Genomic DNA, 23412 nt, shown 5'->3' on the forward strand with positions numbered 1-23412 from the left:
GGGCGTGGCCAGGCGAGATGTAAATAACCCTGACCGCCCCTCCCCTGCGGCCGGGAGATGATTGACGGGCATAGCATCCAATGGGAAGGGGCGTCACAAGCCGCCCGCCCCGCCGCGCGGGAGCGTTGGTAGAGAGACGCTGATTGGCGGGTTCATGTAAACACACGGAGGGGGTGGGGACGGTCACGTGGCCGGCGCGTGGCTTGCGGGGGGCCCAAACCTCAATTTTGGGGGGACAGCGAACTGTGACCCCCCGTGTTGGGGACACCGGGATGGGGGGAAACCCGGCCCTGCACCCCCAGAATGGGGGGGACACGGGGGGGACACTGCTCCCGGCTCTGCACCCCCATGCTGGGGTACCGGGGTGACCGCGCTCCGCAGCCCCGCCAGGGGAAGGACTCAGCGCCGCACCCCACTGTTGGGGACAGCCGCGGTGGGTGACCCCAGTCGCACCCCCAGTTTTGGGGACACCTCATGGACCACCCAGCCCTACACTCCCGGATCAGGGGCAGCACTGGGGAGAAGGAACAGCCGCGCATCCCCAATTGTGGGGGCACCGGGCGCGGGGGTTTACCCAGCCCTGCACCCCCACAACGGGGAGAGCCCCCAATTCTGCACCCCCAGTTTTGGGACCACCGGGCTGTCACCCATCGCCGTGCCCCCCCGGCTCCCCCAGCGCCGCCCCCGGGCCCCCCCGCGGTGACGATCCCGATCCCGATCGCGATGCCGCTCCCGGGCCGGCCGCCAGCCCCCAGCGGGGCCGCACCGGGCGCACCGGCGCCCCGACCCCCGAGATGCCGGCGGGCGGCAGCGGCTCCGCGCCCCCCCGAACGCGGGGTCCCCGGCCTCCCCCGACCCCCGGCCCGCTGCCCCTCGACCCCCTCGGACGGTGAGTGCCGCAGCCCCGGGGTCCCCAGGTGGCCCCGCACGGTGGGTTTGGGGCGGGTGGAGCCTTCCCCGGCCCCACGTGCCACATCCAGATCCCGAATTTTGGGGTCTAGGGGGAGATGCAGCCCCTCGGGCCGGAACTGGGATGGGGGTCCCACCTGGGACAGGAAGGTGCCCATGGGAAGGGGGAACACCCCCGTGCGGACCCCCACGGCACAAGGAGGTAGCTAAAATCTCCCCACACCCCTCAGAGTGACCCCAAACTCCTTCCCCAGGCTGGGGTGGGATTTCTGGGGAGCGGGGAGAAGCTTTGGGGTTCTCCACGCCCTGGAGGATTCCCTGGAGGCTCCATGGGCAGTTTGGGGTCACCCAGGGATGCTGCTGGGTCAGGGACCCCCTGAGCTTTTGGGTTTGCCCCCCTGAAGTGCGAGGGTCCTGCACTGCCCAGCTTTGGGGTGGGATGACCCCCGAGGTCTCCGGTGTCCAGCGTGTCCATCTGGGCACGTCCCAGCATTCCGGAGGGATGGCGGCATTCCCTCTGGACAAAAACACGGCTGGGCTGGGCTGTGGGGGATCGGACGGAGGGCAGAGTCCCCAGCTTTGTCCCCCAGCCCAGCATCTGCATGGTGGCATGAGCCGCAGGGCCACCACTGTCCCCAAGGGCCGGAGCGAGGAGCTATTTCCATCCCCCTGCCCTCATCCGTCGGGAAGCTGCTCCTCACCAGGTGCTAATTCCAGCCGAGTCCCAAAAACAAGGGGCTGGGCAGCAGGGGACAAACACGACAAGGTGTCCCCGACACCCGCCTGGGGCTGTAAGACGAGCAGGTTGCCCCGTGAAGGTGACAATCCCCGTTCTCAGGTCACCCAGAATTCGGCACCTCGGGGACAAATGACCTCCCCCGGGGTGGCTGCTGGCTCCTTGTATGGCTGGGGACAGCGTTGTGTCACCGGACGGGACAAAAATAGCCCGAGGCTAAAGGGGCTGATCCCGGGAAAGGCTGGGGGGACAAGGGGATGTGGCTTCGGGGTTTGGGGGCGGGAGGTGCTGGGGGCACTCTGGGGGGGCTGTGGTGGCACTGGAGAGGTGGCACGGGATGTCCCCAGGGTGTGGTGACAGATGTCCTGCAGGGTTTGGGGGATTTTGGGTGTGAGAGGCCCCGGCATGGCCCCACGGGATGGTCACGGATGTGTCCCAAATCCAGCCTGGATCTGGGGAGGGGACAGGACCGTCATGAGCCAGACTCCTGCAAGGTCACCGAAGGCCACCCGGTTAGTCCAGGAATGTCACCAACAGCCAGCGATGACAGGGAACATCAAACACGGACTGGCTTGGCACGTGCCCCAACCACGGGGACAGGGACACGGGGCTGGGTGTCCCCTGCCCTGTCCCCGGGAGCTGTCAGGGGAGGGAGGACCGAGCTCTGTCCCCGCCCCGGCGCCGCTGTCACGCACCGTGGTCCCCCCAGGGCTGGTGGCCCCATCTGCAGCCGGGGGCTGTCACACCTTGGGGACAGCGGTGAGAGTACAGCGACCCCCGGGGCTGTCCCAGAGTCACCTCAGGCTCGGCTGATGAGTTAGTTAATGAGTTAATGGAGGACAGCAGCTGCCCGTGGTCCCCCAGAGCATCAAGCCCCACCATTATCCCAGCGCCACCACATGTCCCCAAGTGCCACATCCACAGGGCTGTTAAATCCCCCCAGGGATGGGGACTTCACTCCTGCCCTGGGCAGCTGTGCCAGGGCTGGAGAGCCTTTTCCAAGAGGAATTTTCCCAAAATCCCACCTGAACCTCCCCTGGCACAGCTTGAGGCTGTTCCCTCTCCTCCTGTCCCTGTTCCCTGTCCCCAAATCCCAATTCCCTCCTGGCTCCAACCTTCCAGGGAGCTGTGCAGAGCCACAAGGTCACCCCTCATCCCCTTTCCCAGCTCCCTCAGCCCCTCCTGGCACTCCAGATCCCAAAAATCCCCTCTTCTCACTTTCTGGCTGCATCCCAAGAGTCTTGTCCCCACCCCCAAAATCCTTGTGGGATACCAAGGGATTTAGGGGGAGTTCATGGCTGGAGCTGTTCCAGCAGCAAATTTGGGATTTGCTCACTTCTCCAGCTATTTTTGGGATCTTATTTTGACCCAGCATGTCCAGGAGAGCTAAAGGCAGCTTGGGATTCCTAAAAGAGCTGCCTCTGGCTGCAGCTCTTGGGGGGAATAAAAAAAAAAAAGAAGATTTTTCTTCCCATCCTTTTGCATCACCCAAATTTCACAAGAAATGAGGCAAAACCTGGTTTTCCAGGGGTTCCAACCCCATTCCTGGTGTCCCAGGGACTAGGGAGGGACACCAGGATACCTAGAACACGTCAGGTTGCACAAGTAGCCTAAAGATTTACATTCCCAAAGGTCTCCATGCTTAAATTATTCCATTTTTCCAGAGCCCCTCAGTCTCACCCCAAAAACTGCCCCTGCTTTGGGTTCACAAAGGATTTTCCCTCGCAAAGCCTCGTCAGGAAGGATCTTCAGGCTGGAATTGGCAAAACAGCCTCAATCCATAAATTGGACACAGAAATTCAGGGAATACAGCTTCCCACTCCAGAATCATCCATCCCCTGGCTGTGGTGGGAGTGAGGACTTTCTGTGGTCTATGGGATGCAGGATGGCTCCAAAATCCAGCAATAAGTGGGAATGCTGAAGGTTTTTTTGATTTTTCCAAGACATGACATGCTGGGGTGGAACTAAAACAAGTTTGGAGACAAAACCCAACCACCCATTCCCGAGCCAGCCCAGGTTTCGGGAAAATCCAGCCTCAGTGAGTCACTTTGGCTGGATTTGTCTGCAGGATCTCCCAAGCTGCCCAAAATTCGGCTGAGGGCGTGCCTGGTGTCTGCCAGGCTTCCAGCAGCTCCAAAATCCTCTGAGAATTCCCAGGAAATAGTGTGGGATGAGCCAGGGCTGATCCTAGGGCTGCTGTGGCCCTTCTGTGTTCCTGCCTGGGTTTGGCAGCTGCTTTTGGAGTTTTAAGGAAATAACGTGGCAGAGTCAAAGGTGTTTTGTGTCTCCTCTGAGCCTGGGATTCCAAAGGTGTTTTATAGGTCAGGACAGGAGCCTGGATTTGGGGACATTGACTCACTGTACCCCCAGGGAAACAAACCCATTGGGAGCACCAGGTATTCCTGCTACTGCTCCAAAGCAAATCCCACTGGTTTGGGTTGGGAAAGAACTTAAATCCCATCAATTCCCATCCCCTGCCATGGGCAGGGACAATTCCCACTATCCCAGGTGGATCCAGCCTGCCCTTGGACACTGCAGGGATCCAGGGGCACCACAGCTGCTCTGGCAATTCCAGCCCAGCCCCTCCCCACCCTCCCAGCCAGCAATCCCTCATTCCCAACATCCCAGCCCAAGCTCCCCTTTCCCACTGGGAAGCCATTCCCTGTCTCCTGTCCCTCCATGCCTTGTCCCCAGTCCCTCTGCAGCTCTCCTGGAGCCCCTTTAGGCCCTGCCAGGGGCTCTGAGCTCTCCCTGGCTCCTTCCCTTCTCCAGGGAACATTCCCAGCTCTCCCTGCCTGGCTCCAGAACCATGGAATGGGTTGGGAGTAACCTTAAATCCCATCCATTCCTGTCCAGGGCCACCTCCCACTATCCCAGGTTGCTCCAAGCTCCAGTGTCCAACGTGGCCTTGGACACTTCCAGGGATCCAGGGGCAGCTTTATCCCAAGCATCATCATGGACAAAGCCCTGTCAGTCCACACCTCAGACTCCTCACGCTGGTTTTCCCTGGAGTAATGGAGCTGCCAGTCTCTCTCCATCAAGCCCAGGAGACCTTGAAGAGGAACTTGGAATGAATCCACGTATCCAGCAAGGCTGGAGGAGCATCAGGCAGGAACCACGGGAGAAAATTCCTGCTGCTGAGGGAGGCCGGGGGGGATGGAAAACAGCTCCCGGTCCCTCACGTCTGCAGGAGCACGCCTGGTGGCGGCAGCAGGGCGGGAAAGACTGTGCAACACACGGCAGCCCTCAGGCAGAGCAACAAGGGGACCACGAGGATTAGGATAAATGACTGAGGACAAAATAGGCTGGGGGGGATTGTAGAAACAGCCACAGCACCGTTAAAAGTAGCGAAAACCCAGAGGCAAGACTGATAAAGCGCATCCAGCCTCCACCACAACTGTGAGGGGGCGCGCGCCGCCGCTGTATTTATACAGGGGGCGACTCCCAGCATGCCCCGCGGTGAGGGCAAACCCCCCCCCTTTGCACACGGCGCGCATGCGCACAGCTCCATCTGACGCCGGGGTGCGCGCGCCGTGCGCACGGTGCGGGCTGTGACCTCCGCGCTCCATCCGCGCGGCCGCTGCGCTCACCGCGCGCCGTGTCCCTCCGCGCGCCGCTCCCGGCGCTCCGCACTGCCCGCCGCTCCCGCCGCTTTCCCAGGTGCTTTTCGGGGGTTAATTCCCGCTTCTTCCCGGCGCTCCCAGCTCGGCCCGGCGGTGAGGGACGCGGGGAGAGCGGCGGCTGCGCGCCGGCGGAGGTAGGAGGAGGGCGACGGCCTGAGGGGGCTGAGGGGACTCACGTAATGGCGGCTGAGGGGAGAGGGGGAGGGGAGGCGGCCGAGGAGACCTCATGGGGAGCCCCGGCCTGTGGGGGCTTATCTTTTGCCCCTCGTCCTTTATTCCTTATCTTTTATTATCCCTTCCCCCTTTCTCATTAATGCTTTATCCTTTTTCCTCCGGCACGCGGAAAAAACAAGCGACCTGCAGCGCAACCGCAGCCCCCTGACGGATTCACCACATTTTATAGGAGGCACGGATTTCAATCTGCGTTTTATACGTTTAAATCTCGGTTAAATCTTAAAACCTCGTGGTTTGAAGCGGGGAAATGCTCGCCTCGCTCTCTGGTCCTCCCTCCATCCCCCTGCACATCAATCAACACTCACAGCTCTAGTTTAATCCACAATGAGGCCTTTAAATCCATGAATCAGCCCTTTAAATCCATAAATCCACTATTTTACGTTCAAACGATGGGATCTGGCTGTTGGGGATTGTGTTGTTGGGTAAAAATTAGCCCTAAATAGAGCAATGCCAGCCTCAGGTTGGGTTTTCACCTCAGGAGGACCTCAGGCATCCCCTTGTGGTTTGGGGTTAAAATCACGGTTTTTCCCCACCTTGAAACGGGAATAATTGAGCTGCATGGGGTAAAATAGCCAAAGAAAAATTATTTTTACCTAAGATCAAGTGTTGTAGCTCTGTAGCATCACGTGCTTTGCAGGAATCTCCTCTAAGGTGGGATTTAACCTTTTTTTAATGCAATTTAGGCATGTCCTGCTTGAGTATTTTTACCGTTATTTTAAACCAAAAGTGCAACAAGGGTTGTTATTTTATTTTTAAAGAAAATCTATTTTTATGGGATTATTTCTGAGAGTATTTATCGAATTACCATGGGTTTGTTTTTCTTTTCTTTTTGATTTAAAGCCCAAACCGACCCCACCAAAATCTTCTTCCAGCCCGGAACTGATGTTGAAATTTTGTCAGTTTGGGTTTTTTTTCCTCCTTTCTCTGCTGTGGGATCCTTGCCTGGCCATTTCAAACCTTAAATCAGCTGCTGTGAGCACTTGGAGAGGGTGGATATGACATGAGGTCATGATTTTCCCTGGGACAAGACGCTCTCTAAGGACAAGGTGTATCCTGAATTTAATTTATTTCCTTTTTCCTGATTGAAATCTGCCAGAATTCCATGATCCCTCTGGCTCCCTGGGTGTGGGGATGGAAGGGACCAGCCCAGCCTCCTCTTCCCCAAATTCTGATGGAACTGAGGATGTTTAGCGGAGGGTGGGGTTTTCTAAAGGCTTACAAAACCTGCTGGATTCCTTCTCTTCCCCTTTTTTCTTCCTCAATTTGAAACTGGGGTTGTTTTTGCTGCCTAACAAGGAGCTTGTCTGGGTGTGAGGAGCAGCACTGAGACCTTTGTTTTCCTTTTGTCTTTTACACTTGAAGGTAAAAAAAGCCCTATTTTCCTATTTCCTTGCCATCAGGTTAAATCTTCTGCATGGAATTCAAGGTTTTTTTAGGAAATTTTAGGCAGAAGTGTCAGTGTTTGTTTTATCTGATGGTGTCAGGCACCTGTTGCTGGTGTTTATTTATCCAACTCTGCAGGGCTTGTGCTGCTCTGACAGTGGAATTTGAGGAAAATCCCTGGTGATATAACCCTGCTGCCTCAAACCTCACAAAGGCTGGGATGGGACAGAATTTTGGGAATATTTCCATGGATTCCGTGGCTGATGTTTATGTTCTGCTCTGGCAGGGATGGAGTTCACTTTTCCTGGGAGTTGTGTTTGGGATTTGTGAGCAGAGTTTGGCTGAGGTTTGGTTTTCCCTGGGCTGGGAATGGGCAGAGCTGTGGCCTGGAATGGCTGAAGGGATATTCCATACCTGTGTTGTCCTTTTCCATAGAAAAACTGGGATAGAGGAGGGGGGAAAAGGGGAGTTTGGCTTCCAGGATTGCATGGAGTAGGAGGAATTTTGCTTGGGTTTTGTCTTATTTTCCTTCCCCTGGCACATGGTTTTATCTTGTCCCAGGAATTTTCTTATTCCAGTGCTTCCTTTCCCTCCATTTTTGGGATCTGCCTCTTTCAGGCTTTGCAATTCCAGCTCAGCCTTTGCTTTTTTCTTTTTCCTGGGAAATCCCAAGATATCAGGCTGGGATTTGGCCTCTGTTCCCATTATCCAGGTGCTCCAGGACCATTCCCTGGAGACAAAATTCCTCTGGGACAGATCCTGCCGTGGCCCCTTGTGTGTCCTGGTGCAACTGGAGCATTCCCAGTGGTGTGTTCTTGATTTTGGCACTTTGAATCCCAAATCCACTGATCCCAGCAGGAATGTGGCACCAGTGTGGGAGGATTTTTGGAGCTGCTTCCACCTGAAAAATCCTGGGAATTCTTGCCTGAGCAGGCAGGTGATCCTGCTGGAATGACAGATGGTGGAATGACAGCCCACCTGGATCAGTTGTGCTGTGCTGGAGGAGCTGGAGAATCCTGGATCGAGAGATAATAGGGATGGACAGCATGGATAACCTGGAAACTCGAGGAATTCCTACTGGAACTGGGACGTCCCCTGGAGGGGGATTTGTCCTGGCGAGGGGAGCACCTTGTGGGAATTCTGGAGGTGACAATCCCAGATCTCCAGGGTGGCCAGGGCCATCCAGAATTACTGCAGAGAATTCCCAGATGCAGGAGAAGGGCTGGGAATGCCTTCCCCACCTCCTGACCTTGATGATTGAACATCTGGGCTGATGTGGCAGGAGTGGGATGAGGAATTCTCCCACCAGGAGCAGCAGAGCCAGAGGAAAGGACCATGGGACCCTGCAGACACCAATGCCATCGAGGTGTTGGGCAGCACCGGAAGGAGGAGGAGAATCCAGCTCCTTCCAAGATTTTGCCATCAAATGAAGATCAGGAACTCTCTGAAGGAGATCCAGCTCTTGCGAGTGGAGAGGGAATACGGACGTCTGTGTGGGTATAGTCAGTTCTGGAACAGCTCTTGGAAAGGCACAGCAGTTTTCCAGGCATGGCAGGGCCATGGTGCCAGCTTTATTTATCTGCTCTGTAGTTAGAACAGCTAGAAAATTCCATGCTATTTATAGGGACAAATCAGGAAATCCTCCTTTTGGAATTTCCCTTTAGAAAAACCTTCTGAGTAATGGGAGAAATTTACTTCCACCTTCTCCTGAAGTCCCTGGAAAAAAGGAAGCTCCAGGGGATCTTTTGGCTCGCTGCATCTCCCTAACAGAAGGGGGCAGCCAGGGAGGATTTGGGAACTTATCCCAGGGAACAGGGACAGGAGTAGAGGGAATGGCTTCAAGCCATGCCAGGGGAGGCTCAGGTTGGATATCAGCAGGAATTTCCTCATGGAAAGGGTGGTCAGGCCTTGGAATTGCCCAGGGAGGTTTGCAGTCCCCATCCCTGAAGGTGTCCAAGGAATTCCTTTATGTGGCACTCAGTGCCAAGGGGGGCATCGGGCACAGCTTGGACTTGATGACCCTGGAGGGCTTTGCCAACCTCAGTAATTCTGGGATTCTGTGGTGTTGCAGGTCAGGGTTTCCTTGCCCTTTTTCTCCATGTGGGGATTCCTGCTCCGGATCTGTGGCTGTCTGTTCCTGCACCTGCACCAGAGCTTTTCACAAGCACTGCAAACAGCCAGGGAGAGTTTAAAATCAGTTAGTTATTGCTAAAATCAGATTTGTTGGAACAATCACAATTTTTTTGTGGCTGCCCCTGCTCTGGGGCTGGAGGGGAACAGGCTGCTGGGAGTGCTGCTCCCAGGTGGGCATCAGGAGGAGAAATTCCTGCTCCCTGGAATATCTTGGCAGTTGCTGTCATCCATCCCTCCATCCACACCACCTCCCTGCTTTTTCCTTCAGGATTCCAACAGGGCTTGAAGCAACCTGGGATAGTGGGAGGTGTCCATGCCCATGGCAGGGGGTGGCACTGGATGGGCTTTAAGGTCCCTCCCAATCCAAACCATTCCATGATTTCCATGGATCATTAAGGCTCTCCAGTGGCAGCAGGCAGCCAGAACTTTTCATTTATTCATCTGTGTTGGGAAGCCTGGAAAAAAAGGAGGCAGGAAGTTGAAGGGAAAGTAAGGAAGGCTTCATTTGGCTTTTGTGTTGGGCTCTGAAGTTCTGGGATTGCCTTTCCTGGGGTCAGCTAAGCACAGTGGGTGTGGGAGAAGATCCAGAGGAAGCCATGGAGATGCTCCAAGCGCTGGAGCCAGACTGGGAGAGCTGGGAATGTTCCCTGGAGAAGAGAAGGAGCCAGGGAGAGCTCAGAGCCCCTGGCAGGGCCTACAGAGGCTCCAGGAGAGCTGCAGAGGGACTGGGGACAAGGCATGGAGGGACAGGAGACAGGGAATGGCTTCCCAGTGGGAAAGGGGAGCTTGGGCTGGGATGTTGGGAATGAGGGATTGCTGGCTGGGAGGGTGGGGAGGGGCTGGGCTGGAATTGCCAGAGCAGCTGTGGTGCCCCTGGATCCCTGCGGTGTCCAAGGGCAGGTTGGACATTGAGGCTTGGAGTGATCTTTTCTTGTGGTAAGTGTCCCTGGATGGGATTTGAGGTCTCTCCCACCCAAACCATTCCACGATTCCCTGATTCCTGTTCAGTGTTGCTGCAGCCCCGGCTCGGAGCTCAGTTCCTGCTGTGTCCCAGCAGCAGCACTTCCCAAACAAAGTTGCCTGGAGGAGGAAGGTGAGGCTTCCCCTGATATCTCCAGACCATTGTTTCCTCCATCTTGGCATTTCCTCAGACAACATTTCCAGCATTTCCTTTGGAAAGGTCACTCAGGAGCTCCTTGTACGCAGCCTTTCCTAGAATCCCAGACTGGTTTGGGTGGTAAGGGACCTCAAATCCCATCCAGTGCCACCTTCTGCCGTGGACAGGGACACCTTCCACTATCCCAGGTTGCTCCAAACCCCTTCCAACCTGGATCCCGTCCCTGGCCAAGCTGATGAGCTGAGGTTTGCAGAGGTGAGTTGTGATTCCCGATCCTGGTGTGGGAGCTTCCCTACTCCCAGGTGTCCGTGTGAGATGCAGCACCTGGAAATACGTGGAGAGGTAAAATCTCATCCTATGGAAATTGCGGTTTGTTCCTTCCTCTGGGAGATTCCTGGCCTGTGGAATTAAGGTTGGTGGTGTTTAAAATTTGCTCTGCCGATCCGGTTGTGGTTGTTCTGTTGATGGGTGGCTTTGATAATGTTCCCTCTCCAACCACTTCCCACAGAGATGGGCTCAGAGGGAATTTTTGCTCTCCAGTGCTGGGAATTCCAGAGAAAACCCAAACTGAAAGGCAGGAGATGACATGGGGGATGTTGGTCCACATCTGCTTGGAAACCCTCTGGAACAAACGGCCTCACATGCAGTTCCCATTGAAATCTGATTTAATTTGTGGAGGGAGGAGGAATATTGGGTGAGAGTTGTGGGAATCTGGTTATTGTGGCTCCCTGTGTGTTTGCTTGGAGAGGATTAATAGAATTAATATTTCTCCTTGGCCTAAGCAGTTTGTACTTGGTTCAAATTAAATAATTCCCGATGGAACTCACATCCAGATGGGAACAAGCTCCAGGAACAGAGCTGGAAAATCCTCTCCTTCACCCATGTTTGGTCACTCCCTGTAAGGTTTATTCCTTGAGCTGTGATCTCAGTGTGACACCACCAGAGAGACCCCTCTGCTCATGGAAAAACTTCCATTTGGAGTCAACTTCCGTGAGCTTGGAAAGCAAAACCCTGTGATGGGGTCAGTGTTGGTGAGACGAAAACCTCGGCGCCACAGGAATTCAGCACAGAGCTTCGGGAACGGCTGGAAATCTGCTGGGAAAACTGCAGGAAAACCTCGTGCATCGCTGCGAGATGAGTCCAATTCCAGGAGACAACAGATGGACAAAGGGAAAACAAGGAGTTCCCGGGTGTGCTTGCTCTTAATTTTGGAGTTTTCCTGGCTTGGGCTGGGACAGAGTTGATTTTTTTCCTGTTGCTGCCACAGCAGTGCCGTATTTGGGGCTGGGAATGAGGATGGTGCTGGGAATGCACTGCTGTTTCAGCTGTTGCTTTGTCCTTGTCCTGAATCCCAAATTTCCGTGTCCCCTGTTCAACCCCAGAGGAGCTACACAAGGACTTTGCTGCTGTTTCGTTGTTTTACTGCTTTTGTCTCAACCTCCATCCCTGGCCAGGTTGGACGGGGCTTGGAGCAACCTGGGATAACGGGAGGTGTGGGAATGGCAGGGGGTGGAACGATATGGGCTTCAAGGACCCTTCCAACCCAATACCACCCGCTCTGTGATTCTCTCTCCACAACACTGTGGTGTTTCATTTTACTCTCCCTGGATTTGTACTTTCTTTTCCCACCTTACAGGACCTAATTCTCAGTGGTGTCACCCAAACTAAGCCCCACTTCCCTTGGCCATGGTGCTTTTTGATGTGTGTAGATTTTTTTTATTCCTGTACTATTTTACACCTCTCTCTCTGTTTCAAGCCCTTTTGATTTAAGCTCTTAACATCTGGGAGCTTGGATATTTTCTATCCACAGAATTCCAGCCTCGTCCCACCCTGTGAATTCTTGCAGGGTTTGCTCTTCACCCATGAGAGCCGTCATGGGAGTGTCCTCCTGGAAACGGCTCCAGCCTCGGCTCAGCTCCACCGAGTTGGAATTGGTTGGAGTTCTCCACGTAGATGCTTTCAATTCCAGCTCATCCCTCGTCAGCCTTCGCACGGGGGGGTTTCATGCTTTGCCTTACTGCTCCTAAAATTAATTGTAATTAAACCCGAACTCTGTTGTTGCAAAGAAGTGAAATGCCAGGTTTAACCAATGTTGTTGCGAGTGTCACCGCTGGTTTTGTTCCCTGTGACATTGAACTTGTTGGGTTAAGCTTGCTGATTTAAATCACTTGTTCTCTATATTTAAGATTTATTCAGTGAAGGGAAATGTTTTATGTGTGAATTTTGATTCCTTTAAACTGTTGCAAAAAGCCCGGCTTCGTGCCTCGGCTTGTTTTTCTCACCATCATAGAAGCCGCAGTGCACTGATGACAAAGATGACCCATCTAATCCTTGTCTTTTAACTTGCAGCTTTGTGTTGTTCTTGGAAAGTTTCGCACCACTTGTGAATTCCCTGAACCTTGGCCTTGCCAGCCCCCTTGTGTCGGGCCCTCCTCCTTTTCAGCTTGCCCAAATTAAGACCCACTTGGCTCTCCGGCACTCGCCCTCGGCTGCCAGCGGCGGGCCGGCACCTCCCCATGCTGGCTTCCGCCAGGCATTGCTGAAAGACGCAATGTTTAGCCCCAGAGGAACCTTGCCCCCGAGGCCCAGAGGACCCAACCCGTCGGGCAGCAAACCCCCGGGAGCCTTCGGGGCCGGAGGCGCGGCGGGGCCACCGAGGAAACCCTCGCCCGCGACACCCCAGGGAGCTCCGCAGCGGTTCTCGGGGCAGGACACGCTGCAGTGGACGGGTTCCCAGAGGATCAACGTCCGCGTCACGCTGCACAGGGCCGATCCCAGGAAGGTCAAGGAGAAGAGCAACCTGCACCAGGAGCAGAAGGGAGACCCTCGTGCCAATCGCTGGGACAGTGGGCCCTGCCCTGCCGGGACGAGCGGGCTGAAGCCGCCCGGCCCGGCACCGGTCTTGGAGCAGAATGCCAACCCGCAGAACCGCTACACGCCTGAAAGCGCCTCCAGCATTTTAGCGAGCTTCGGGCTGTCCAACGAAGACCTGGAGGAGCTGAGCCGCTACCCCGACGACCAGCTGACGCCTGAGAACATGCCGCGGATCCTGCGCGAGATCCGCATCCGGAAGCTGGGCCACACCCTGCCCAGCCTGCACGCTCCGAGCCGTGGGGACGAGCCGGGGGGCGAGAGTGGTGGCGCCGCTGTCAAGGGCAAAGTGATTGACTACGGCCATGCCAGCAAGTACGGCTACACCGAGGACCCGCTGGAGATCTGCGCCTACGGCCCCGACGCACTCCCTGAGGAGCCACTGGAAGCGCGCGTCTACAACCCCGAGCCATCGAGCGCGGAGAACCGGGAAGAATTCCAGCGGGAGCAGAGCGTGCCAGTGGCCGTCCCGCCGCCCAGCGTGCCGTGCAACCCCGGCGTATTCCCGGCAGAAGACCTCATCAAGCTGTCGGCCTTCCCCAGCGACTCCTCACCCGCCCCGTCGTTTTTCCCGGCCGAGCCGCCGGCCAAGGTGCCGGGGCTGTGCGGCGCCTCGCCCGCCGCGCTGCCGGTGGTGAAGCCGGTGGGCCAGCCACCCCTGCCGCCGGTGCTGCCGCCCATGCTGCCGGCACTGCTGCCCGCACCCATGCCGCAGCCACTGCTGCCGCCGGTGATGCCGCCGCTGGTCCAGCCGCCCGTGTCCCAGCACGTGTTGCCGCCACCACTGACGTCGCCGCCCTTCTCGGCCGGGCTTCTGGCCGCCATCAGCCAGCACGAGCGCAAGCAGCGCGAAACCGGCACCGGCTCCAGTGCGTCCGGCGGGAGCTCGGCGGGACACAAACCGTTCAAGGCCGAGGAGCCCATCAAATCCCCGTTCGGGGTGGTGAAGGCGTCCTGGCTGCCCGTGTTCCCAGATTCGCAGAAGAGCAAACGCCTGCCCACCCCGTCCATGATGAACGACTACTATGCCACGTCGCCGCGAATATTCCCACATTTGTGTTCTCTGTGTAACGTTGAATGCACTCATATGAAGGTGAGTGGCTTTAAACCCAGATTATTCCCTAAGTGTGTGTACTCGGCACCTTTTTCCCGGCGCCCCTTTGAAGGGCAGATTGTTTTCCTGGGAATTCTGTGGATTGGGATGCTGGTCGCCAGTTTGAGTGTTGATGTGTTGGGAATGGTGCTAGAAATGACTGTAACAACGTGTTCTGCTCCCAGTTGCATTTCAGAGTTGCCTGACGCTTTTTTAATTTCTTCTTTTAATATTAAAAAGTGATTTCTGACTTTGCAGCGGTTTTCAAACAACGAAACAAAACCTTGAGCGATGGAGTGAAATACAAATGTTGTTGTGTGGTGTGGGGGACTAAAATCATGGCTTGGGGTGGGTGAGATGTCCATGTGTTCGTTCCCCCTCCCCCTCCTCCAAACTCTGCCTGGAAACAAAAGAGCCCATTTAGAACCCAAAATTTCATCTTCCAAATATGGTCTGTGTGACAGCACTGAATATTCCAGAGGCTGGCTCGGAGGGCAAAATGTGTCCATTCATCCCAGCTCTGAAGGAAATCACAGTTTCAGCCTTGCAGGAGAAAAATAAAGGGGAAAAAATGGTGGATATTAGGAGATAAAAAACATTTGGAAAGCCTTGGGTTTTCCTGGAAAGCCCAAGGTTTGATACGTGAGAAATAAGGGGGAACGTGACATAAATTGAATAATTCATTAATAATTATTTATTGTGTTTAAATTGCAAACAATGTTTGAGCAAAGTGTGGAGAGGCTGTGGGGGAGACATTTCTGTAATTTGGCAAGATGCTTGAGATTTTAGGCTCTGTTTCTGCTGTGAATTTAAAAACTGATTGAAAATGGGGATGGCTGTGCTAGGCAATTCCCAAACCCTTTCCCCCAGGAAGCACTGAGGGCCAGGGAAATGGGCAGCTTGGAAATGGGAAGGATGATTTTAAATAAAAATGGGTAAAATTGAACAGGACAACAAATGTGGGGCTGTGTTCATAAAGGGGAAAAGCAGTTTGGGAAAGTGGAATTAATTTAGATGGGAATTCTTTGCTCGTTTAAGGGGGCTTGGGAGAACGAAGGGAATGGTGTTACTGAAAACCCTTTGGGAAGTGTTTGTGTCACCTGCTCAAAGGACATGGGAGACCTCACAGGACCAGCCCTGGTGCAGAAGAACCAGAGGAGTTTGGGTTTTTTTATCCCAAAAATAAAGGTTTGTTGAAGCAACGTCCATCTGGTGTATCCATGAATTCCAGAGAATGAAGAATTCCTCTTAATCCCAGCTCTGCTGTTCTGCAAATCCAGTTGTCTTTGCCTCAACTGGGTGGTTAGAGATGACCTGGACATTCCTAGGAGAGCTGGACAGGACCTCAGGTGTCCCTGGTGCTCCTGGAGGGCTTGGAAGAGTCACCAGATTGGTGATTCCTGGTGAGTGGTGACAAGGACATCAAACATGTGATACTGTTCCACGTGGCATCGCTGCTTCTGGCCTGGAGGGATGGATTTCCTGGATGGAGCAGCTGCTGGAGGAGGAAAGCACTGGATGGTCACACTCAGCTGTGGTCAGCAGCTCTGTGTCCAGGTGGGACTGGTGACCCCGTTGGGATCAGGATTTGGATCAGTGGTGTTCAGCATCTCCGTTGGTGACAGCCTTGGTGAGGTGAAGGTGACACCGAGCTCGGCAGTGGGATCACACCTGGAGAGAAGGGATGGCATCCCCAGGGGAGCCTGGAGAGGTGGCACTGTGCCAACCTCGTGAGGCTCAGTGAAGCTGAGGGCAGCAGCACCTGGAGCAGGAAAATCCCATCTAATCCAAGATGGGAGGAGAATGATTGGAGCAGCCGTGGGAGAAACTTGAGGTGTTGGTAGATAAGAAGTTCCTTTGCCCTGCTCAGGTGAGACCTCATCTGCAGAGCTGCCACAGCATCTTGATCCCAACTTCAGCAGGACGTGGAGCTGCTGGAGAGAGTCCAGAGGAGGCCCTGGAGCTGCTGCAGGGCTGGAGCCAGACTGGGAGAGCTGGGAATGTTGCCTGGAGAAGGGAAGGAGCCAGGGAGAGCTCAGAGCCCCTGGCAGGGCCTAAAGGGGCTCCAGGAGAGCTGCAGAGGGACTGGGGACAAGGCATGGAGGGACAGGAGACAGGGAATGGCTTCCCAGTGGGAAAGGGGAGCTTGGGCTGGGATGTTGGGAATGAGGGATTGCTGGCTGGGAGGGTGGGGAGGGGCTGGGCTGGAATTGCCAGAGCAGCTGTGGTGCCCCTGGATCCCTGCAGGGTCCAAGGGCAGCCTGGATCCACCTGGGATAGTGGGAATTATCCCTGCCCATGGCAGGGATGGAATTGTTGGGATGTCAGGTCCTTCCCAATCCATTCCATGATTCCATAATAACAGGAACCAGCATCAGATGAAGATGCCCAAGGGGGAAAACCTCTTTATCCCTGAAGATAAACACTTGAAGACCCTGAAAACAAAATTCCAGCAATGCCACAACAATGGATTCCCAATCCAGCCTGTTCAGGTTGTTGGTGCTGAGCTGCCTTTTTCCATAGATCCTTTTAATCCACTCTTGGAATGACTCATTTCGGATCCAACCACTCTGCATTGCCCATGGGAAGAGAATTCCAGAATTCCGAGGAGTTCCTGCCCTTGGAATGTGAAACCCAGAGGTTCATCAGAACATGATCCAAACATCATCCCCCCAGCTTGGCTCTGCCAAAACACCAGGAGCTGGACTTTCCCTGGATTGAAAAACCCTCCTTTTCCTGCCTGGAGCATCCCATTGGCTCTTAATTAACTCCCTGAATTAATGAGCCCTGATGAAATCCAACCTGAATGTGGCCTTGGGGTATCTGAAGCACAGCAAAATGCAGATTTGGGGTGTCACACAGCTAGAAAATGGATTTTCTAGTTCTTTTGTACCCAAAAAAACCATCCTGAATGTCACTTTCACAAACTTTTGATATATTTTAAGATTTTTTTTGGCTCAGAAGTCACGAGTTTTGGTATCTCCCACCTGCATCCAGGTTTATTATCAGAGTTATTTATGGAAAATAGTGAACTTTAAACTTCGAAACAGGCCTGGCCAAAATATGGTCGATTTTGGGGTCAGTGGAGATGTCTGTGAAAAGTGCGGTTAGGGGGCAGCATCAGAATTTGACAGATTTGTCCTCGTTTTTATCTCAGGTGGGAAGGGACTTGGTCGGAGGTGGCTTTGGCAGGGCTGGGGGAGCAGTTGGACTCTGATCTCGAGGGATTTTCCAGCCTCAGAAATTCTGGAAAGGTTCCTGTGGGATCCCCAGGGGTGTAAGAGGAGGTGCAGCCACCCCAAGGTGACTTTTTGGGTGTTCAGACTGGAATTTGAGTCAGAAAGCAGTGCTGAGGTGGCTGCTTGGGCCAGGTGTTCCAAAAAAATCTTTTGTAAACCTTTTTTTAGGGCAAAATGCCCAATTCTGCCCTGAGTCAGGTGAGCTCTGACCTTTTCTGCTGTTTCCTTTCAATTCTAATTTGCCAAATCTTCAATCTATCCAAGCATTTTATGGATATTCCACGGAGCAGCTTTGTTTTCCACTCGAAATCGTGTTCCATTGGAATAGCAAAGTGTGATTTGTGTCATTCCTCTTCCTCCAAACACCTCCCATTTGGGATGGAGTGGATTTATTGGCATAGCAAAGTGTGATTTGTGTGATTCCTTCTTCTCCAAAGACCTCCCTTTTGGGATGGAGTGGATTTATTGGGATAACAAAATGTGATTCCTCCCTCCTCAATCACACCACGTCTGGAACAAAGTGGACTTGCAGCATTCCCAGCACGAGCGATTGGATTTATCCTCGTTTTTAACAAGTTTTGTTTCCTAAATCCATTTAAACTGGGGGGGTGACATTGTTTTGGACCTCAAATCTATGAAATCCTGGTGATTTGCTGTTCTTCCATGGAAAATTGCACTGGGAATTCCTTTGTTGGAGTAAGCTTGGAACTGAAGACACTTCACTCCATCACCTTCTGCTTCCGGAGCTTCCTGGTGGTGATCCGTGAGTCAGAGGAGGTTGGGATGGAATTAGGGAATGTGGGAATGTTGGAGGAGTCTGGATGGAAGTTTTTCCTCTCACCTGGATGTGATGGGAAGGGATCTTGAGCTTTTAGGGGAATCATCCTTGGAATGTCCAAGGCCGGGCTGGATGGGAATTGGAGCAACCTGGGATAGTGGGAAGTGTCCCTTGGGGTGGGAATGGGATCATCTTTAGGTTCCCTTCCAATCCAAACCTTTCCATGATGATCCTGTGGAATATTCCTGAAGAGGGAGAAGGGCCAGGAATGAGGCAAAGAGTAGGAATATCCATAAATCCACAGGGCTTTGGCTGCCGAAGACCTGGCGAGGAGAACGAGGTTCCCAAAAGCATTGGATCATCAGTTTGGACTTGGGAGCCAAAATCCCTCCCTGGCACCACGGAAGCAGAATTTTGGGAGCCAAATTCCCCTTCATTCCCACCAGGTTTCCCTTGAGGAACAGCTTGGATTTGTCCTGGCTGAATTGAAGCCTAGGTACAAAAAAATAAACCAGGATCCTTAGGAATGGGATTGCTTAGAGATGGCCTGGAATTAGGGAAAACCAGCCTGGAATGGTGAAATTGTTGCTTTACCCTCACTGGAATGATTTAATCAGCCTGACCTGCCAGGTGCATTATTTTATATTAATTATTTTCTATTAATTGTTTTCTATTTGATTGTATTTTATATTGTAAGAGCAGCTGGAAGTTGGTTTGTTTTTTTTCCCCAGGATGTTTAATAATTATGATTGGTGATGTTACATAGCATTTCTGAGGAATATTCCTTCTCCATATAGCAAGCTTGACTCCTTTTTTCCCAGCTCCCTGCACTGGGGAGGATTCCTGTCTGTATTCCCAGTTAAACCCAAGTTTAAGCATTTTTATGGAGAATTAAATCACATTTTTTAAGCTTGAGGGCTTGCACTACACATCTGGCTCAGTTTCTATTTAACCCCTCCAGATCATAGAAATATCTAATAAATATAAAATAAATGAGTGGGAAAAATATCCTGAAGCTTTGGAATGACCTTTAGTGGTGACATGATTGGGGCTGAATGTTCCTGGAGCTCCAGGCATGGAAATTCCGGGGTGGGAATGAGGTTTGACTCGGAGCTGCCATGATTTGGGGTTTTGTGATTCCCTCGGCTGGAATTGCTCATCAATGTGACAACAAATCCTGCTTTGATTTCCTTGGATTCACCGTTTTTTTGGAGCAGCCTGTCAGGATACACGTGGTGACAACACCCCCAGTGTGGGGCTGGGCTCGTTAATTAATTGACGTGATTAATTGATTTAATGAGTTGAACACGCTGCCTTTTGTCCAGCTCCCTGTTCCTGTGATAATCACCGTTTTAATCTGCATAATTCCACGTGGGAATTTGACCTTTCTGAGGTAAAAAACGGGATGGAAAGTGAAAACCAGCAACACCTCACTACAATTTGGGGCAATCCTGATGTTTTCCACCTTTTCCCAACCTCTCCTGGTGTCCTTTTTTTCCTCCCCAGGATTGGATCGTGCACCAGAACAACCCTGCCCACCTGGAGAGCTGCCGCAAGCTGCGCCAACAGTAAGGGATCTGCTGGGGATGCTTTGGGAATCCTGGAATGCTTGGGAGGGATGGTAATCCTCCCACTATCCCAGGTGGATCCAAGGAACATCCAGCCTGGCCTTGGACACTACCAGGGATCCAGGGGGAGAATTCCAGCCCAGCCCCTCCCCACCCTCCCAGCCAGCAATCCCTCATTCCCAACATCCCAGCCCAAGCTCCCCTTTCCCACTGGGAAGCCATTCCCTGTCTCCTGTCCCTCCATGCCTTGTCCCCAGTCCCTCTGCAGCTCTCCTGGAGCCCCTTTAGGCCCTGCCAGGGGCTCTGAGCTCTCCCTGGCTCCTTCCCTTCTCCAGGGAAACATTCCCAGCTCTCCCAGAATCCTGGAACGGTTTGGGTTGGGAGGGACCTTAAATCCCATCCATTCCTACCCAGGGACATCTCCCACAATCCCAGGTTGCTCCAAACCCCATCCAGCCTGGCCCTGGACACTTCCAGGGGTGGGGCAGCCACAGCTTCCCAAGCAATTCCCATTTTTAGTGTCCAGAGTGATTCCCCTGACACACCCAGGGCAGGTTTCCCTCACAGGGTTTTTTGTACCCAGGCACAAATTAAATTGGCTTTAGCCCATCAGGATCAAAATTCATCAACGTTTGGTGCTTTTGGAGTGCAGAAAAATTCCATTTGGTGGGAAATTTGGCTTTTCCACTGATATTTGTCCCTTGTCATTGACAGATACCCCGAGTGGAACCCTGAGGCTCACTCCTCCAACAGGTACTGCTTCATGCTTTTGCCTTTCTTTCATTAATTACCCACTAATTAATTATTTTAAGCAATCATTTTCCCTGATTTGCTCCCTCCAGCCTCTCTCAACAAGGTCCCAGTTCATTATGAAATTATATGGGGATTTTTTGGGAGCTTTTGTCCCCAAGTTTCATCAAATCCCAGGCTGGTTTGGGGTCAGAGGGACCTTAAATTCCATCTTGTCCCACAAATTTTTATCCAGTGAGTCCTTCCTGGTTTATAGGGTTTGACCAGGGAAGCTTCTATTTCCCAGCTCCCAAAAATCCTTTGGGGAATGACATCACCACAAACTGGAAAATCCCTGGAATCTATAAATTCCCATCTCTATCCTTTAAATTTTCCCCCTTACCATCTCTGATTAATTATTTTTTTGAACACCCCCCAATGCATTAATTATTATTCCCACCAGGACTGGATTGTTTCACTGGTTCAATATTTGTCCATGTCTTGACCTGTGCACAAACAGGGCTGGAATTGTTGAGTTTTCCTGGGATTTTTCCATTAATGACTTGCACAGATTTCCTGGGAAGCTGAATCACAAAGCTGCATGTGTGGCTGGGTTCCTCTGGGGAACTTGCAGCTGAGGCTTCTTTGGGTTGTAAACAACGGAAAATAAAGCTTTAAAGAGAGAAATAAAACAAATAAAACTATTGTGAGGAGGAGATTGATGGAATTATGGGATGGTTTGGGATGGGAGAGATCTTCAAGGTGATCAGGTAGATCTAAGTCCATCCAAGCTGTCCTTGGACACTTCAGGAATCCAGGGGCACCACAGCTTCTCTGGGAGTTCCATCCCAGCCAGGAATTCCTTCCCAAATCCCATCTAAGCCACTCCCTGTATCCTGTCCCTCCATCCTTGTCCCCTAAAACATCCCCTTTGCACCCCAAAACAACCTCCAACTTCTCCCCCACCCCTTCCCTCCTCCACCATTGCCATTCCACCCCTTCCCTCCTCCACCATTCCCCATTCTCCCCCCAAAATCCATCATTCCCAAACTCCCTGTTTTTCCCCCTCAGGAATGCACTTCTGTGAGGAGGAGATTGATGGAATTATGGGATGGTTTGGGATGGGAGAGATCTTGAAGGTGCTCAGGTGGATCTAAGTCCATCCAGCCTGGCCTTGGACACTTCCAGGGATCATAGCTTCTCTGGGAATTCCATCCCAGCCAGGAGTTCCTTCCCAAATCGCATCTAAATCTCCACTTTTCCACCCTGAAGCCACTCCCTGTATCCTGTCCCTCCATCCTTGTCCCCTAAAACATCCCCTTCACACCCCGAAACAACCTCCAACTTCTCCCCCAACCCCCATTCTCCATCATTCCCAAACTCCCTATTTTCCCCCCCCAGGAATGCCGGCGACAGGAAGGAGAACCGAACCCCCAAGCACCGCTCCAGCTCCTCCAGCCCCAGCCGGCGCCGTTCCCGCCCGGCGAGCTCCGGCTACGCCCTGCGCCGCTACCGCTCCCGATCGCGCAGCCCCGGCAGGTTCCGGCGGCCCAGGAGCCGCAGCCCGCGGCACATCCGACGGCTCAGCCCCAGGCACAGATCCAGATCCCCACAGCGCTCCAGGAATCCCCTGAGACCCAGCCCAAGACCTCGGAGATCATCCAGCACCGACCGTTCATCGCGGAGATCCAGCCGTTCAGAAGGTGACTTCCCGAATCGGAATTTTTGGGAATCCACTCAGCATTCCCTAAATTTTTTTTTCCCCCCCTGCTCGGGTGTCACCCAGGATTGCGTTGTTTTTGTGCTTTCCAGGAGTTTTAAGAGGTTTCTGAGCCTCCCGTGGGATAGAAATCCAGGTGGGAAGTTGGCGAAAGGGAAACAGGCAGATTCCCCGAGAGATTTGTTGAGGATAAAATAAAGATGGAGAAGGAGGAGGAGGAGGGGGAGGAGCAATCGGTAACCAAACGATGGATTCTCCACAGCCAGCCAGCAGCCAGGAAATTAATTAAGGAATAATTAAAAGCCAGCACAGAGCAAGCCAAGGAAGGCAGAATTTAGCAGAAGGCTCCGAGATAGTAAGTACTGCTGGGCATCAGCGTGAGAGAGGAGCAGAATCTCAGAAAATTCCCTTTTTTTTCCGTTCCCTGCCGTAGAAAATGAGACAAAATTTTGCTTTTCTTGGCGTTCCAGCCCTTGGGATTTTTTACATCACTGGAGTGCCACACTGGGCACGCTGAGGTTTACAGATATCAGAAAGGTTCTCCGAGTTCCGGGAGGCTCAGGAGTGGGTGGCAAAGCCAAAACCGCAGGAAAAAAAAGGGCAAAAATCCACGGATTTCATTCATGAAAAATCCAAGCATTCCCTGTGTGTATTTTTTCCCCCTCTCAGACAGGAAGGCAGCACTGGAAGCCGTGATGAAAACACTAGGGCCAGGATTCCTGGCTGAATTCAAGAAACACAAATCCCTGCAGGCAGCAGTGCAGGAATCCCTATCCTCAGGAAAATCCCCATCCTCCCACGGAGGAACTCTCAGCAGGACACCTGGGAATGTCAAGAAGCCCCTGAAGAGCAGTAGTGCTCCAAAAACATCCAGAAAAGATGGATCTGCAGTGCCAGGGCCGAGTTCCTCCTCAGAAGGAGATGGTTTGCCCCAGAGCAAAGAGCTGGAAGGGGAGGAGGAGGAGAAATCCGCAGGGAGCAGCAAAGCTCATCCTGCTTCCTACAACAGGGTGAGTTTTGGGGAGTTTTGCTTGGGTTTTAAGGATTGGGTTGGGATTTCCCTTCTTTTTTCCATGCAGGAATTCCTGCCAGGATGCAGGTGAGGTTGGGATCATGGAATTAAGGAATTGGGAGAGACCTTAAAACTCATTTATTCCACCACCTCACACCATCCCAGTTCACTCCAAACCCCATCCAACCTTTCCTTGGATACTTCCAGGGATGAAAATCGAGGCAGAAGAGTAAAAAATAACCAGGATTGTGACTCTGTCCTTGAATT

At 53.1% G+C, this 23412-nt stretch overlaps 1 protein-coding gene across 6 annotated transcripts in view; it reads left to right on the forward strand.

Annotated features, from left to right (window-relative positions):
* The first annotated feature begins 723 nt into the window (after positions 1 to 723).
* Positions 724 to 23412, forward strand: part of ZNF638 (zinc finger protein 638) — a 42637-nt gene continuing 19948 nt past the window's right edge. For 3 of the 6 annotated variants that reach the window (XM_085059383.1, XM_085059384.1, XM_085059385.1), the window contains exons 1-6: positions 724 to 889; positions 12485 to 14099; positions 19623 to 19684; positions 20399 to 20437; positions 21815 to 22116; positions 22803 to 23143. In XM_085059383.1, the coding sequence (XP_084915509.1) occupies positions 795 to 889; positions 12485 to 14099; positions 19623 to 19684; positions 20399 to 20437; positions 21815 to 22116; positions 22803 to 23143 (2454 nt within the window). In that variant the 5' untranslated portion in view covers positions 724 to 794. Of the gene's footprint in view, positions 890 to 5188; positions 5403 to 12484; positions 14100 to 19622; positions 19685 to 20398; positions 20438 to 21814; positions 22117 to 22802; positions 23144 to 23412 lie in introns of those variants that run through there. The other 3 variants (XM_085059380.1, XM_085059381.1, XM_085059382.1) reach the window with 3 other exon arrangements.

This window comes from Lichenostomus cassidix, chromosome 4 (assembly GCF_008360975.1).
Source record: "Lichenostomus cassidix isolate B80296 chromosome 4, HeHo_3.0, whole genome shotgun sequence".
Classification (NCBI taxonomy): domain Eukaryota; kingdom Metazoa; phylum Chordata; class Aves; order Passeriformes; family Meliphagidae; genus Lichenostomus; species Lichenostomus cassidix.